At 41.3% G+C, this 12839-nt stretch overlaps 1 protein-coding gene across 1 annotated transcript; it reads left to right on the plus strand.

Moving 5' to 3' along the window:
• Positions 1-8805: 8805 nt before the first annotated feature.
• Positions 8806-10156, plus strand: LOC115979217 (uncharacterized protein At4g22758-like). Its single transcript, XM_031101198.1, has 2 exons — positions 8806-9468; positions 9714-10156. Exons 1-2 carry the CDS (start codon positions 9228-9230, stop codon positions 9908-9910), a joined length of 438 nt encoding a protein of 145 aa, XP_030957058.1. The 5' UTR covers positions 8806-9227; the 3' UTR covers positions 9911-10156.
• The last annotated feature ends 2683 nt before the right edge of the window (positions 10157-12839 follow it).

Genomic DNA, 12839 nt, shown 5'->3' on the forward strand with positions numbered 1-12839 from the left:
CAAGTCTGTGGTCCGAGGAGCCATGCAGGACTTGGGTTCTGTTTAAAACTATGGATAGTTGCCTTAAGTATTAATTTCCCCTTAGTCTGTGGTCCGTGGAGCCATGCAGGACTAGGTTCTGTTTAAAACTTATATTAGTAATAATTTCCCCCAAGTCTGTGGTCCGAGGAGCCATGCAGGACTTGGGTTCTGTTTAAAACTATGGATAGTTGCCTTAAGTATTAATTTCCCCTTAGTCTGTGGTCCGTGGAGCCATGCAGGACTAGGTTCTGTTTAAAACTTATATTAGTAATAATTTCCCCCAAGTCTGTGGTCCGAGGAGCCATGCAGGACTTGGGTTCTGTTTAAAACTATGGATAGTTGCCTTAAGTATTAATTTCCCCTTAGTCTGTGGTCCGTGGAGCCATGCAGGACTAGGTTCTGTTTAAAACTTATATTAGTAATAATTTCCCCCAAGTCTGTGGTCCGAGGAGCCATGCAGGACTTGGGTTCTGTTTAAAACTATGGATAGTTGCCTTAAGTATTAATTTCCCTTTAGTCTGTGGTCCGTGGAGCCATGCAGGACTAGGTTCTGTTTAAAACTTATATTAGTAATAATTTCCCCCAAGTCTGTGGTCCGAGGAGCCATGCAGGACTTGGGTTCTGTTTAAAATTATGAATAGTTGTCAGTAGCCCAGCAAGCAGCGGATAATCATGAAAGAAAACGTGTGCTAAGCCATTCTCATTAATAATAATATCTTCTGAGGTTATTTACATTCCATGGTCGAGGTACAGCTTTTTCATCTAAATCTTCTAGGTAATAGGCGCCTATTCCGGCCACTGATGTGACACGGTATGGTCCCTCCCAATTGGGCCCCAACTTGCCCCAAGAGGGGTTCTTTGCGCTGCCAAGAATCTTCCTCATTACGAGATCACCTGGCCCCAGAGGCCGTGGTTTGACGTTAGCATCATACCCTTGTCTCAGCTTCTGGTGATAATAGGCCACATGAATCATCGCTTTTTCCCTTCTTTCTTCGGCTAGGTCCAGACTCCGTTCCAATAACTCGTCGTTATCGCTTGGGGTAAACGATCTAGACCTCAGTGTGGGAAAGTTGTTCTCAATCGGGAGCACGGCCTCAGCCCCGTAAGTCATCGAGAAGGGGGTCTCACCGGTCGATCGTCGCGGCGTCGTCCGATAAGTCCATAAGACATGGGGGAGTTCTTCTACCCATCTCCCCTTCGCCTCGTCCAACCTCTTCTTCAGTCCGTTCACTATGACCTTGTTCACGGCTTCGACCTGCCCATTTCCCTGAGGGTAGGCGGGGGTGGAATACCGGTTGATGATTCCAAACTCGCGGCAATACTCCCTAAAGTTTTTACTGTCGAACTGCAGACCATTGTCGGAAATGAGTGTACGCTGGGTCCCGAAGCGGGTGATGATGTTCTTCCAGATGAATTTTTGGGCGTCCACGTCCCTAATGTTGGCCAATGGTTCAGCCTCCACCCATTTAGTGAAGTGGTCCGTTCCGACTATTATGTATCGCTTGTTCCCTGCGGCCTTGGGGAAGGGTCCAACTAGATCAAGGCCCCATTGTGCGAACGGCCATAGACTCGAGAGGGGGTTGAGAACTCCTCCGGGTTGGTGGATATTCGGGGCGAATCTTTGGTACTGATCGCACTTCTTAGCGTATTCTTGGGCCTCTCTCTGCATGTTTGGCCACCAGTACCCCTGGGTAAGTGCCCTGTGCGCCAGCGATCTCCCTCCGGTATGACTTCCACAAATCCCCTCGTGTAACTCCTCAAGCAGAGATTCGGATTCTTCCGGGTGTACGCAGAGTAGGTACGGTCCAGAATAGGAGCGCCGATATAGTTTGTGGTCCTCTGACAGCCAAAACCGAGGAGCATTCCTTCGTATCTTCTCGGCTTCCAATTTCTCTTCCGGCAAGACGTCGTTTTGAAGGAAGTTCTTTATGGGATCCATCCAGCTGTGACTCTTTCTGATCTGATGGACTCTGGCAGGGCCTCTACTGATGGGACTTGCCTGGGCTAGATCTTCAACCAGGATAACTCGCGGCAGATTATGTGCCGAGGACGTGGCGAGAGTGGCCAGCGAGTTCGCATGGGTGTTGCCACTCCTGGAAATGTGTGTCAGATTGAAGGACTCAAAATTCGTCTACAGCCGCTTGACTTGTCCTAGATACTCTTGCATCCTAGTATCTCAGGCTTCCAGCTCACCCATCACCTGTCCGACTACCAGTCTGGAGTCCGAGAACGCTTCTATCATTTTTCCGCCCAACCTTTGAACCATCGTCATCCCTTGAAGTAAGGCTTCGTATTCGGCTTCGTTGTTCGTAGTCGAGAATCCGAGCCTTAATGATTTTTCAATGGCAGCACCGTCCGGGGATATTAAAACTATCCCAACTCCTGACCCTCTCTGATTGGCTGCGCCATCTACGTAGATCTTCCAATGCGTGTTCCTCCCTGTTGAGATCGCACCAACCGACTTCCCATCCATGTCCCTCTTCTCGGTTATTGTTTCTATGGAGGGCTCAGCAAACTCCGCTACCAAGTCTGTGAGGACCTGCCCTTTGATGGAGGATCTGGGCATATATTTTATATCAAAGGCTCCCAAGAGCGCACTCCACATGGTGATCCTTCCTGTATAGTCAGCGCTTCGAAGCACTGCTCGGAGGGGAAGCTGAGTCAGAACGATGACCGTGTGCGCCTGAAAGTAATGAGGAAGTTTTCGGGTTGCATGCACTATTGCCAGAATTGCCTTTTCTAAAGGTAGGTATCGCACCTCGGCCTCATGTAGTGATTTGCTCACATAGTACACCGGTCGCTGCACCCCATTATCATCCCGTATTAGTACCAGGCTTACAGCGTGGGGAGCTACGGCGATGTAGGCAAACAGCACCTCATCTGCCTCAGGGCTGGACATGATGGGTGGTCGGGACAGGTAGTCTTTAAGTTGCTGGAAAGCCTGAACGCAATCCTCCGACCATGCAAACTCTTTCCACTTGTTTATCAGGAGGTAGAAAGGCCGTCATCGATCCGCCGATCTCGATATGAACCGGTTCAATGCCGCAATCATACCAGTGAGCTTCTGTACTTCCTTCGGATTCCGAGGTGCCTGTAGGCTATTAATGGCTTTGATTTGATCGGGACTTACTTCTATTCCCCTGTGGGTGACCATATACCCTAGGAATTTCCCAGACCCGACCCCGAATGAACATTTGGAGGCATTCAGCCGCAACCGGTGCTCCCTTAATATGGTGAAGATTGTTCCGAGGTCCTTCACGTGCTCGGACGCCCTTCTACTCTTGACGACCATATCATCTATATAAACCTCAATAATCTTGCCCAGTTGTGGTTCAAACATCCGAGTCATCATTCTTTGGTAGGTTGAGCCTGCGTTCTTTAGCCCAAACGGCATCACCTTATAATGATAGTTTCCGATGGGCGTCATGAAAGCCGTTTTCTCCCGGTCCTCTAGCGCAAGGGGTATCTGATGATAGCCTTGGAAGGCGTCCAGGAAGCTCATTCGAGGGTGCCCCACGGTTGCATCCACCAATCGATCAATTCGGGGTAGGGGGAATGGGTCCTTTAGGCATGCCTTGTTCAGGTCTGTGAAGTCTACGCAGACCCTCCATTTCCCTGTCTTCTTCTTTACCACCACCGTGTTTGCCAACCACTCTGGGTAAAAGACCTCTTTGATAGCCCCCACTCTTTTTAGCTTTGCCACTTCGTCTTTTACGGCACTAGCATGTTCCTTTGAAGGGCGTCGGGGTGGCTGCTTCTTCGGAGTGGAAGAGGGGTTGACGTTCAGGTGGTGACAAATAAGGCTGGGATCGACGCCCGGGGCGTCGTAGGCTTCCCATGCGAACACGTCGACATTTTCTCTAAGAAATCCGACCAGTTCCTCCTTTTCTTGAGAGGGCAATTCCGAGCCGACCAGAAAAAACTTCTCCGGGTCGTCGTTGACAGCGATTTTATCTAAACTTTCACACCCTATCTCCTCGGCCAGTTCGTCGTCTTGCTCTGCCGAGGCGGCTGATTGCTATAAACTTTCAGGGGTCGAGGACTCGGCATGGGGCCGATGTAAGACGGCGGCCACCATACACTGCCTGGACACGGCCTGATCTCCTCGGATCTCTTCCACTTGTCCTTTGGATGGGTATTTCACCTTCTGATGAAGTGTGGAGGTTACGGCTTCCAGGGCGTGGATCCATGGCCTGGCGACTATCGCGGTGTAGGGTGAGTAAACGTCGACGACGATAAAATTCACTTCCACCACCTCCGTCCCAGTCTGTATGGGTAGTCGGATTTGTCCTTTTGGCGTAACCATTCTTCCCTCGAAACTAAGAAGGGGGGAGTCATAAACTGCCAAATCTTCTGGCTTCAGGTTCAGCCCCTTGTATAGATCAGGGTACATTATCTCTACTGCACTTCCCGAATCCACCAACACCCTTTTCACGTCAAAGCCCCCAATCCTCAGAGTGACCACCAAGGCATCATCGTGAGGTTGAATAGTTCCTCTCTTATCCTCATCCGAGAACCCCAGTATCAAAGAGCTTCCCTTTTTTGACCTTTTGTGTTCCCTCTGCCTGCTCCTGGAGGGGAACCGATCAACAGCTAACACCCTGGGGATGGGTGGTCCCGTTCTTCTTGGTGCAGCGAAGATGACATGTATCGTCCCGGTGGGTGGTCTTAAGGTCACGTCCTTTCGAGGTTCTTGTGTTGCTTGGCCGGTGTGGCCGCTCGATGGGTGCAGCAGGTGACGTAACTTTCCTTCTCGGACCAACTGATCCAGATGTTTCCACAGATTCCTGCAGTCCTCGGTAGTGTGCCCATGGTCTTGATGATAGTGGCAGTACAGGTTCTGGTTACGTTTGGAAGGTTCTCCAGCCATCTTTCCCGGCCTCCTGAAATAGGGTTCATCTCTTACTTTCTCCAGTACCTATTGTACGGGCTCTCTGAATATGGCATTCACTGTTTGCGGGTTACTCTGCCCAGCCTGTCGCGAAAAATCTCTCCTCGGCTGACCATGATTGTGCCGTTCCGACCTGAAATCATTTGCTTTAGGGTGGATAACCTTCTCCTTCCCCCTCCCTTGCAGCTGATCTTCCTCCACTCTTTTGTACTTGTCTATCCTATCCCTCAACTGATCAACGTTGGCAACCGGTTTGCCAGTGAGGGATTTCCTTAAGCCATGGTCGGTGGGGAGGCCGCTTTTGAATGTGCTGATAGCGACAGTATCGTGGTTATCATCCAGGTCATTATATACTTCCCAGTATCTATCGGAGTATACTTTCAGAGTCTCTCCCTCGTGCATGGATAAGGACAATAGCGAACTGAGGGGCCTGGGGACTCTGGTGTTGGTGATAAAGCGAGAGCAGAAATCCCGAGTGAGCTGCTTGTAAGAGCTTATGGAATTTGTCTTCAGGCCGTTGAACCATCTCATCGCCATTGATCCCAAGCTGGACGGGAAGATTTTACACATAAGGGCCTCATTTTGCGAGTCGATCGCCATCTTTTGGTTAAATTGACTCACATGCTCTACCGGGTCTGATCGACCGCTATAGATGGCGAACGCCGGTTGGTTGAACCGTCGAGGCAGCTCAGCCCCTTCAATTCTATACGTGAAGGGGGACCTTGAAACCTGATCCAACGCCTTCTTCATGGCGTCGTTTCCCGAACCCTTACTAGATGGGCTCTCATACTTCCGCACAGGGCGTAGTTCCTTTTCGTAGGTAAAGGTTTCACTTGGGGGGGTCCTTGACCTCCGTCGGTAACTCACATCCTCCGCATTAGAGGACTTGTCTGAGTCTGAAGGAGATCGCCTTCGCTGTGCTCGTCGTAGCTTCCTCTTCAGATCATCTATCTCTCGCTGCATGGCCTGGTGACTATTTCGCTTCTGGGACACGTGACTACCTATCTGAGTGTGACTCTGGCTTGTCCGAATAGTATGCACACTTCCCTCACGATTTCCCCTGCGGCCTGGGTTGACGGGATTATTTTGCCTCTGGGACTCGGCGGGTTGTGTCTGTTGGGAGTTAGCCTGGTGAGGATTCTCCTGGTGCGGACCTAGTTCTGCCATGCTTGACCGTTGTGCTAGCTGATGCTCTAGTTCTTCCCACAGACGGCGCCAATTGTAGTTGCACGATTTTCCTGGCCCAAATTCGATTGATCAAGTCCTGGCCCAAAGCGCAACCCACAATAAATATTTGTAGAGGATGGGTCAAAGAACTTGGCCTCAGCGTGTCTATTCAGTCTGATGCATGGGCAATATGGTTGCAGAAAATAAAGACATGAAAATGGATCTCTCCCGTATAAGTTTATTTCTTTCGTTCCTCATATAGAAATTTTCGTCCCCCTCTTTAAGGGACTCCACTACATTATATAGTTCCCTTCTCTCATCTCAACCCTACACTTGTTGACTATCTAAGCACATACTTGAGTGGCTGTCCCATCAGACGCCTTTATCTCTCCCCATGTGAGTTGCAGAGGCCAAGGCGGTACTGTTTAGGGGTCATTTCCTCATTAATGCGGCCAAGAGGGTGGTTGGGGCGCAATTAATGTGGTGGTAGCTCTCCATGGGATATTTTGGATTTTATTCATTTTATATGTTGGGAGGACGAACCGAAGTGGCTGGGGAGAGTTCCTCGTCTGGGCTTCGTGATGTCCGAGGAGGAGTTACTCCTCGGACAGGTTTCCTTGGCGTTTATGGGATTGAGTAATGCTTCATATGTGGTTTCTCTTCGGACAGGACGCTCCTCGGACGGGCCTGAATTTGGAATAGCCCATTATTTCTGGGCCGGGCCCCACAATAACAACTATGAATATGAAACTATCATTGGTTCAGTTAGCTCAATTAGTAAAGTCTCTTACTATCAAACAAATGACTTTAGATTGAAACTTAATTGTGTCTCACTTTGATGATAAAGAGCAATTATCATGAAGTGAACATAAAAAATTCAAATCATTTCATATCTCAATATATTATTTCAAAACTCCACTTATCAAATATACAAAAAGTTAACATTGGATGAACTTCTTAAAACTTTGATGACCTACTCTAAACCGAGTCTAAATCTTCTGTCCCACTTTTCCTGCTCCACTCTATACTCCACCAATAAAAACTTGTCACGTATTCACCTAACTAATTAAATACTACCGTTAATTAATAATGATAAAATTAATAAGTCAATAATGATAGTATTTAATTAATTATGTTAACACGTGGCAAGTTTTTATTGGTGGAGTATAAAATGGAGCAAAAAAAGTGAGACAGAAGATTTAGATTCCTTTAAACCACCCTCAAGGATGACAGAGGAGAGACCAATTCCATAAATAAATAATTAATGCTAAATAATATAATTCCATATATAAATTTTTAATAATTATATAAAAATATGAATGTCTAATAATAACATATTTAGACATATATATATATATATATATATATATAATCTTAAATTTTCTGTGCATATAGGGATAGGGGAAAAAAAGGCAATTTCCTTTATAGATAATCTCAAGACTTAAGTTTGTTTGGCTTTGCTTAGTCTCGGTAGCTTATCTGCATAATATTTTATCAAAATATATAATTTTTGGTAATTTTTATGTTAAATGTGTTACAAAAAGCTTAACAGTTAGAAAATTTACGAATAGTTTGTTTGGCATGAGTCTTTTTATTCAACTTTTAGCTTTTATATACAGTTTTTTAAAATTTCACTTTTTCTCACTTTTTTAAAATATAAGTGTATTTTATCACATTTTTAATTTTTTTAAAAATAAATAAAACCTAAATAAATTAATGCCAACCGCATTCTAAGACAAAAAACAAAAAACAAAACAAAACAAAACATTTTCCAACAATTGCCGAATGCACACTTATATGTGCATGATATCTCTTATCTCTTGTAATTGTAGCTCATTGAAATAAAGATTAAAGCGGATTTGGTTTTGCTATCATTTCAAGAAAAATAAGATTTGGTTCAATCGTCTTTTTTTTTTTATTAAGGATTAACTCTACTGCACTAGAACAGACCTAATGCAAACACGTACCAAAAATGAAGCAGGTGTTTATATTGTATAAAGATTTGGGCTAACCCGTGTCCCTCTTTCTCATTTCCCACCTAGAAAAGAAAAACGACAAAACTTAGATACAATATTTTAGGTGTTGTTTCTTAAGTTTTCCTTTTAAGATTCAGTCATGTGGCTACTTAACAAAAAAATACACTTCCATTCCATGAAAACAAATTCACATGGTTGAATTTTAAGACGGGTTGAATTTTAAGGAATAACACTTAAATACTGTACCTAAGTCTTACCTAAAGAAAAATAGGTTTATAAAAAAAATAAATAAATAAACAAAGAAACAAAGAAACAAACCAACAAACGTAAAGAAGGCCTCAAATTTTTTTTTTTTTTGAGAAAAAAAAAAAAAAAAAAAAAAAAAAAAAAAAAAAAGGCCTTAAATTGAAATGGACTAACTGGCTGTTGTGCGGTAAAAAAATATAAAATAAAATTTCATAAATTGTTTAAGAGATTCAAAGCTGTAAATAATAAATCTGTAATTCTGGAAGGACTTGGAAAACTTCCCGAGAGAAATAGAAACGGCAGAAAATCGGTGCTAAATTACAAAAAATCCATTTTTTAAATTAGAGGAAGCAAACCCAAATACAAACTCTAATTCTAATTTCCAAACACAAACCCTAAACCGTAATAAAACTTAACTCTTAAGCACCTCTTTCTCTCGCTCTCTCTCTCTCTCTCAATTTATTTAAGTAACGCCAGCCACTCTTTTCTTTTTCCTACACACACACACACAGCAAAACAAAGCAAAAATAAAGACCCAAAATACCAATCTTTCTCTCTTCTCTGAGGGATTCACTTCTAAACAAAAATTGAATCACAGGTTATTGTGAATGGTGGAAATCTCAAGTAGTAGCAGTTTCATGCGCCCCCTCTCCCAAACAAGGGCGAGCGCTGCAATCGCTTTCGCTTTTGCTTTCGGATCTTGCAAGGAAGGCTGGTACTACCGCTGCCTCGGCGTCGACCCGTGAATTCTCAAACACCTTAAACCCTCTTTGCACTTTCTGAATTTCTCAGTTATAATTTTTTTCATTCTCCAACAACATCTCATTCCTATTTGAAAAAAAAAAAATTGTCGGTTAGATTTGTTTTAGTTTTTTTTTTGTTGTTGTTGTTGTATTCGTGGGTCTTTGTTTTTTTGGGTTACAAAGATGTTGCTGTACAAGCCAAAGAAAAATCAGACCGCCGCCAACAAAGGCGGTAACAGGTTGTTGATTAGCATAACCGTGTTAGGGAGTGCCGGTCCGATCCGATTCGTGGTGAGTGAGGACGAGCTTGTCGCTGCGGTCATCGACACCGCCCTCAAATCCTACGCCCGTGAGGGTCGCCTTCCGGTTCTCGGATCCAATCTCAATGATTTCTTCCTCTACTGCCCAAATGCTGGACCTGAAGGTAATCCTTTTTTTTTTTTCCAAAACCCATCTCTGATATTCATCGTTTTTCAATTTATTATTGTTGTTTGTTTCCTATGATCAAAATATCGAAAACCCATTTCAGTTTTGATTCAAATTTTATAGACAAGAACAGATTTTTTTTTTTTTTTTAATAATAAAAAAGTTGCAAGTTTCAACTTTTTGATAGGGAATCAACTTGGATTTTGGGTAATAAACTTGTTTCGTATATGAATATGATTGCAGCATTGAGTCCATGGGACACAATTGGATCACAAGGAGTTCGGAATTTCATGCTGTGCAAGAAGCCCCAGCCAGTGAAAATGGAAGGAGATGAGGAAGGATCGATGCAGCAGATTTCTAGCAAGGGGAATGGGAGTGGGAGTGGGAGTTGGAAGGCATGGATCAACAAGTCCCTCAATCTCAAGATTTATTCCCATTGATTAATTATCATAATTCCTCAACTAAATCTAAATGGGGATGGAGGAAAGTATTTATGCTTTTCTTGTTTTTGTTAGTTTCATTTCTGATGATTTCAGTTTCCAAGAGACATAAATTATGTATGAGCTTCGCTGCTCATAGACATCTGTTTGTTTTTGATTTCGAAGTTGATGATTATGGTGTGTGTTGGAGAAGAACTTGCAATTGTTCCTCACAAATAAAATTTGAGGTTTTGGTTTGAAATAAAATTTGTGTTTTTTTTTTTTATTTAATTTTTAAATGGGTTCATTGTTTCTGAGATGGTATATAAAATTGGCCGCTGATTCTGGGAATATTTGTAGATTGAATTCGTGAAATTTATATTAAACTTTGAAATGTCTGGAGACTGCATATAGATTATTAAGGTCAATTTATTAAATTAAAACAATCAAATTAGATTATTGGTCAAAGCCCACATGGGATGCTTTCAAAATTTGCTTTCGAACGTGGCAAAATCAGAAAAGCCACCAGATAAGCCTAGATTTTCCTTGGAGTAGTTTGCCTAAATTTCCTATGCTTATCTTGGTAGGTAGAAATTCTGCTTTAACTAAAGTTGAAGATAATAAAGGTTAAAGGATTATCTTAACGGAACGGATATAAATATTTGAAAAATGTTAAAACTATATTAGCAATTTGTAAAAATATTGTAAAATAGTTTGTATATGTAATATTATTCTTTCTTGTCTTCAAAAGTAAAAGAAAATATGTATTTGATTTAATGAATCTGTTTCATTTAATGAGTTAGCATAAGAGTTTAAATCTTAATAACAACATATTTTAGTTTTTTTTTTTTTTTTCAAAAAGCTATTTTTTTTTTAATTTCAACTAACCAAAAATATTTTTTATATCAAAAATACAAGAAAATTGTTTTCTCTTTATATTTTCCAAAACAAGTTTTTCAAAATAAAAAACAAAAACTGATATTAAACATAATCTAACTTTTTTTAACAAACTTTTATACTTCTTATTAAAGTGGTATAAAAAAATCCTTCATTAATAAATGTCATTAGGGTAGTATTTGTTAAGGTTCATGAATCCTAAATATTGTGGAAGTCTGTTTTGAGTTTTGAACACAACTACTAGGAGTCTTTTGGGTTAATATTGCAAAATCTAAAGTTAATTTGTGTTATAAGAACTGTTGGAAGTTATTTGGCAGATTGAGGAGAGAGATTGAATTTCGGCATCACCATTGCCGAAATTCAGCCAAAAAGTAGGAGAGAGAAGAATCAAATGGAGGAAAGAGAAAATGTTGAATTTCGGCAACGTGGATGCCGAAATTCCACTGCCCCATTCTACTGCCCGAGTGCTGTGTGTCCGAGTGTGGAGTGCTGTTGAAAAAAAAAAAAAAAAAAAGGCAATGGCGGCAATGCCATTGCCGAAATATGGGAATAAAATTTTTTTTTTTTTAGCAATTGTGGCAATGACATTACCGAAAATGGGGAAGAAAAAAAAAAGTGGTTCCGAAATCTCTGGAAGAGTAAAAAAAAGTTTCATGTCCACAATATTTTCACAATAAATCACATGTAATTAGTTATTATTAGTTCAAAAAAATTTGTGACAACTAATTGTGGCAATGGCATTGCCGAAATAGGAAAAAAAAAATTTGTGGCAAACTAATTGTGACAATACCATTGCAGAAATAGGGAGAAAAATAAAAGTGACAAACTCATTAAGGCAATTGCATTACCAAAATAGGGAGAAAAAAAAATTTGTTACAACCTAATTGTGGCAATATTATTGCCGAAATAGGGGAATAAAAAAAAAATTAGCAATTGTGGCAATGGGATTACCAAAATAGATAGGGAAACTTCCCTATTTTGGCAATGCCATTACCGAAAATGTGAGGGAAAAAAAAAATTATGGCGCATTGCCGAAAATGTGAGAAAAAAAAAAAAAAAAAAAAAAAAGAAGAGAGAGATTGTGGCAATGGAGATTGCCGAAATAGGGGAAAAATTTGTTTCCCTATTTGGGCAATTACATTGACGAAAATGTGAAAAAAAAAAAAAAAAAAAAAAGAAAAGGATTACGGCAATAGCATTGCCGAAAATGTGAAAAAAAGAAAAAAGAAAAAGAGAAGGATTACGGCAATAGCATTGCCGTAATCCTTATCCTTTTTTTTTTCACATTTTCGGCAATGCTATTGCCGAAATAAGGGGAAAATTTTTTTATTTCGGCAATTCCATTGCCACAATTCTTTCTTTTTTATTTTTATTTTTTCCCAAATTTTCGTCAATGGAATTGCCGAAATATGGAAACAAATTTTTTCCCCTATTTCGGCAATCCCATTGCCATAATCCTTCTCTCTCTCTTTTTTTTTTTTTTTTTTCCCTCACATTTTCAGCAATGGCATTGCCGAAATAGGGAAGTTTCCCTACCTATTTCGGCAATCCTATTGCCACAATTGCTAAAAAAAAAATTTATTCCCCTATTTCGGCAATAGTATTGCCACAATTAGGTTGTGACAATTTTTTTTTTCTCCCTATTTTGGTAATGCAATTGCCTTAATTAGTTTGTCACTTTTATTTTTCTCCCTATTTCAGCAATGGTATTGTCACAATTAGTTTGCCACAATTTTTTTTTTTTTCCTATTTCGGCAATGCCATTGCCACAATTAGTTGTCACAAATTTTTTTGAACTAATAATAACTAATTACATGTGATTTATTGTGAAAATATTGTGGACATGAAACTTTTTTTTACTCTTCCAGATATTTCGGAACTACTTTTTTTTTCTTCCCCATTTTCGGCAATGTCATTGCCACAATTGCTAAAAAAAAAAATTTATTCCCATATTTCGGCAATGGCATTGCCGCCATTGCCTTTTTTTTTTTTAAACAGCACTCCACACTTGGACACACAGCACTCGGGCAGCAGAATTGGGCAGTGGAATTTC

The sequence above is a fragment of the Quercus lobata genome, chromosome 3 (genome assembly GCF_001633185.2).
Source record: "Quercus lobata isolate SW786 chromosome 3, ValleyOak3.0 Primary Assembly, whole genome shotgun sequence".
Taxonomy (NCBI): Eukaryota; Viridiplantae; Streptophyta; class Magnoliopsida; order Fagales; family Fagaceae; genus Quercus; species Quercus lobata.

Coding starts and splice junctions, on each gene's coding strand:
- LOC115979217 (XM_031101198.1), top strand. CDS start 9,228: ATGTTGCTGTACAAGCCAAAGAAAAATCAGACCGCCGCCAACAAAGGC. Junction 9,469..9,713: donor CCCAAATGCTGGACCTGAAG/GTAATCCTTTTT, acceptor ATATGATTGCAG/CATTGAGTCCATGGGACACA.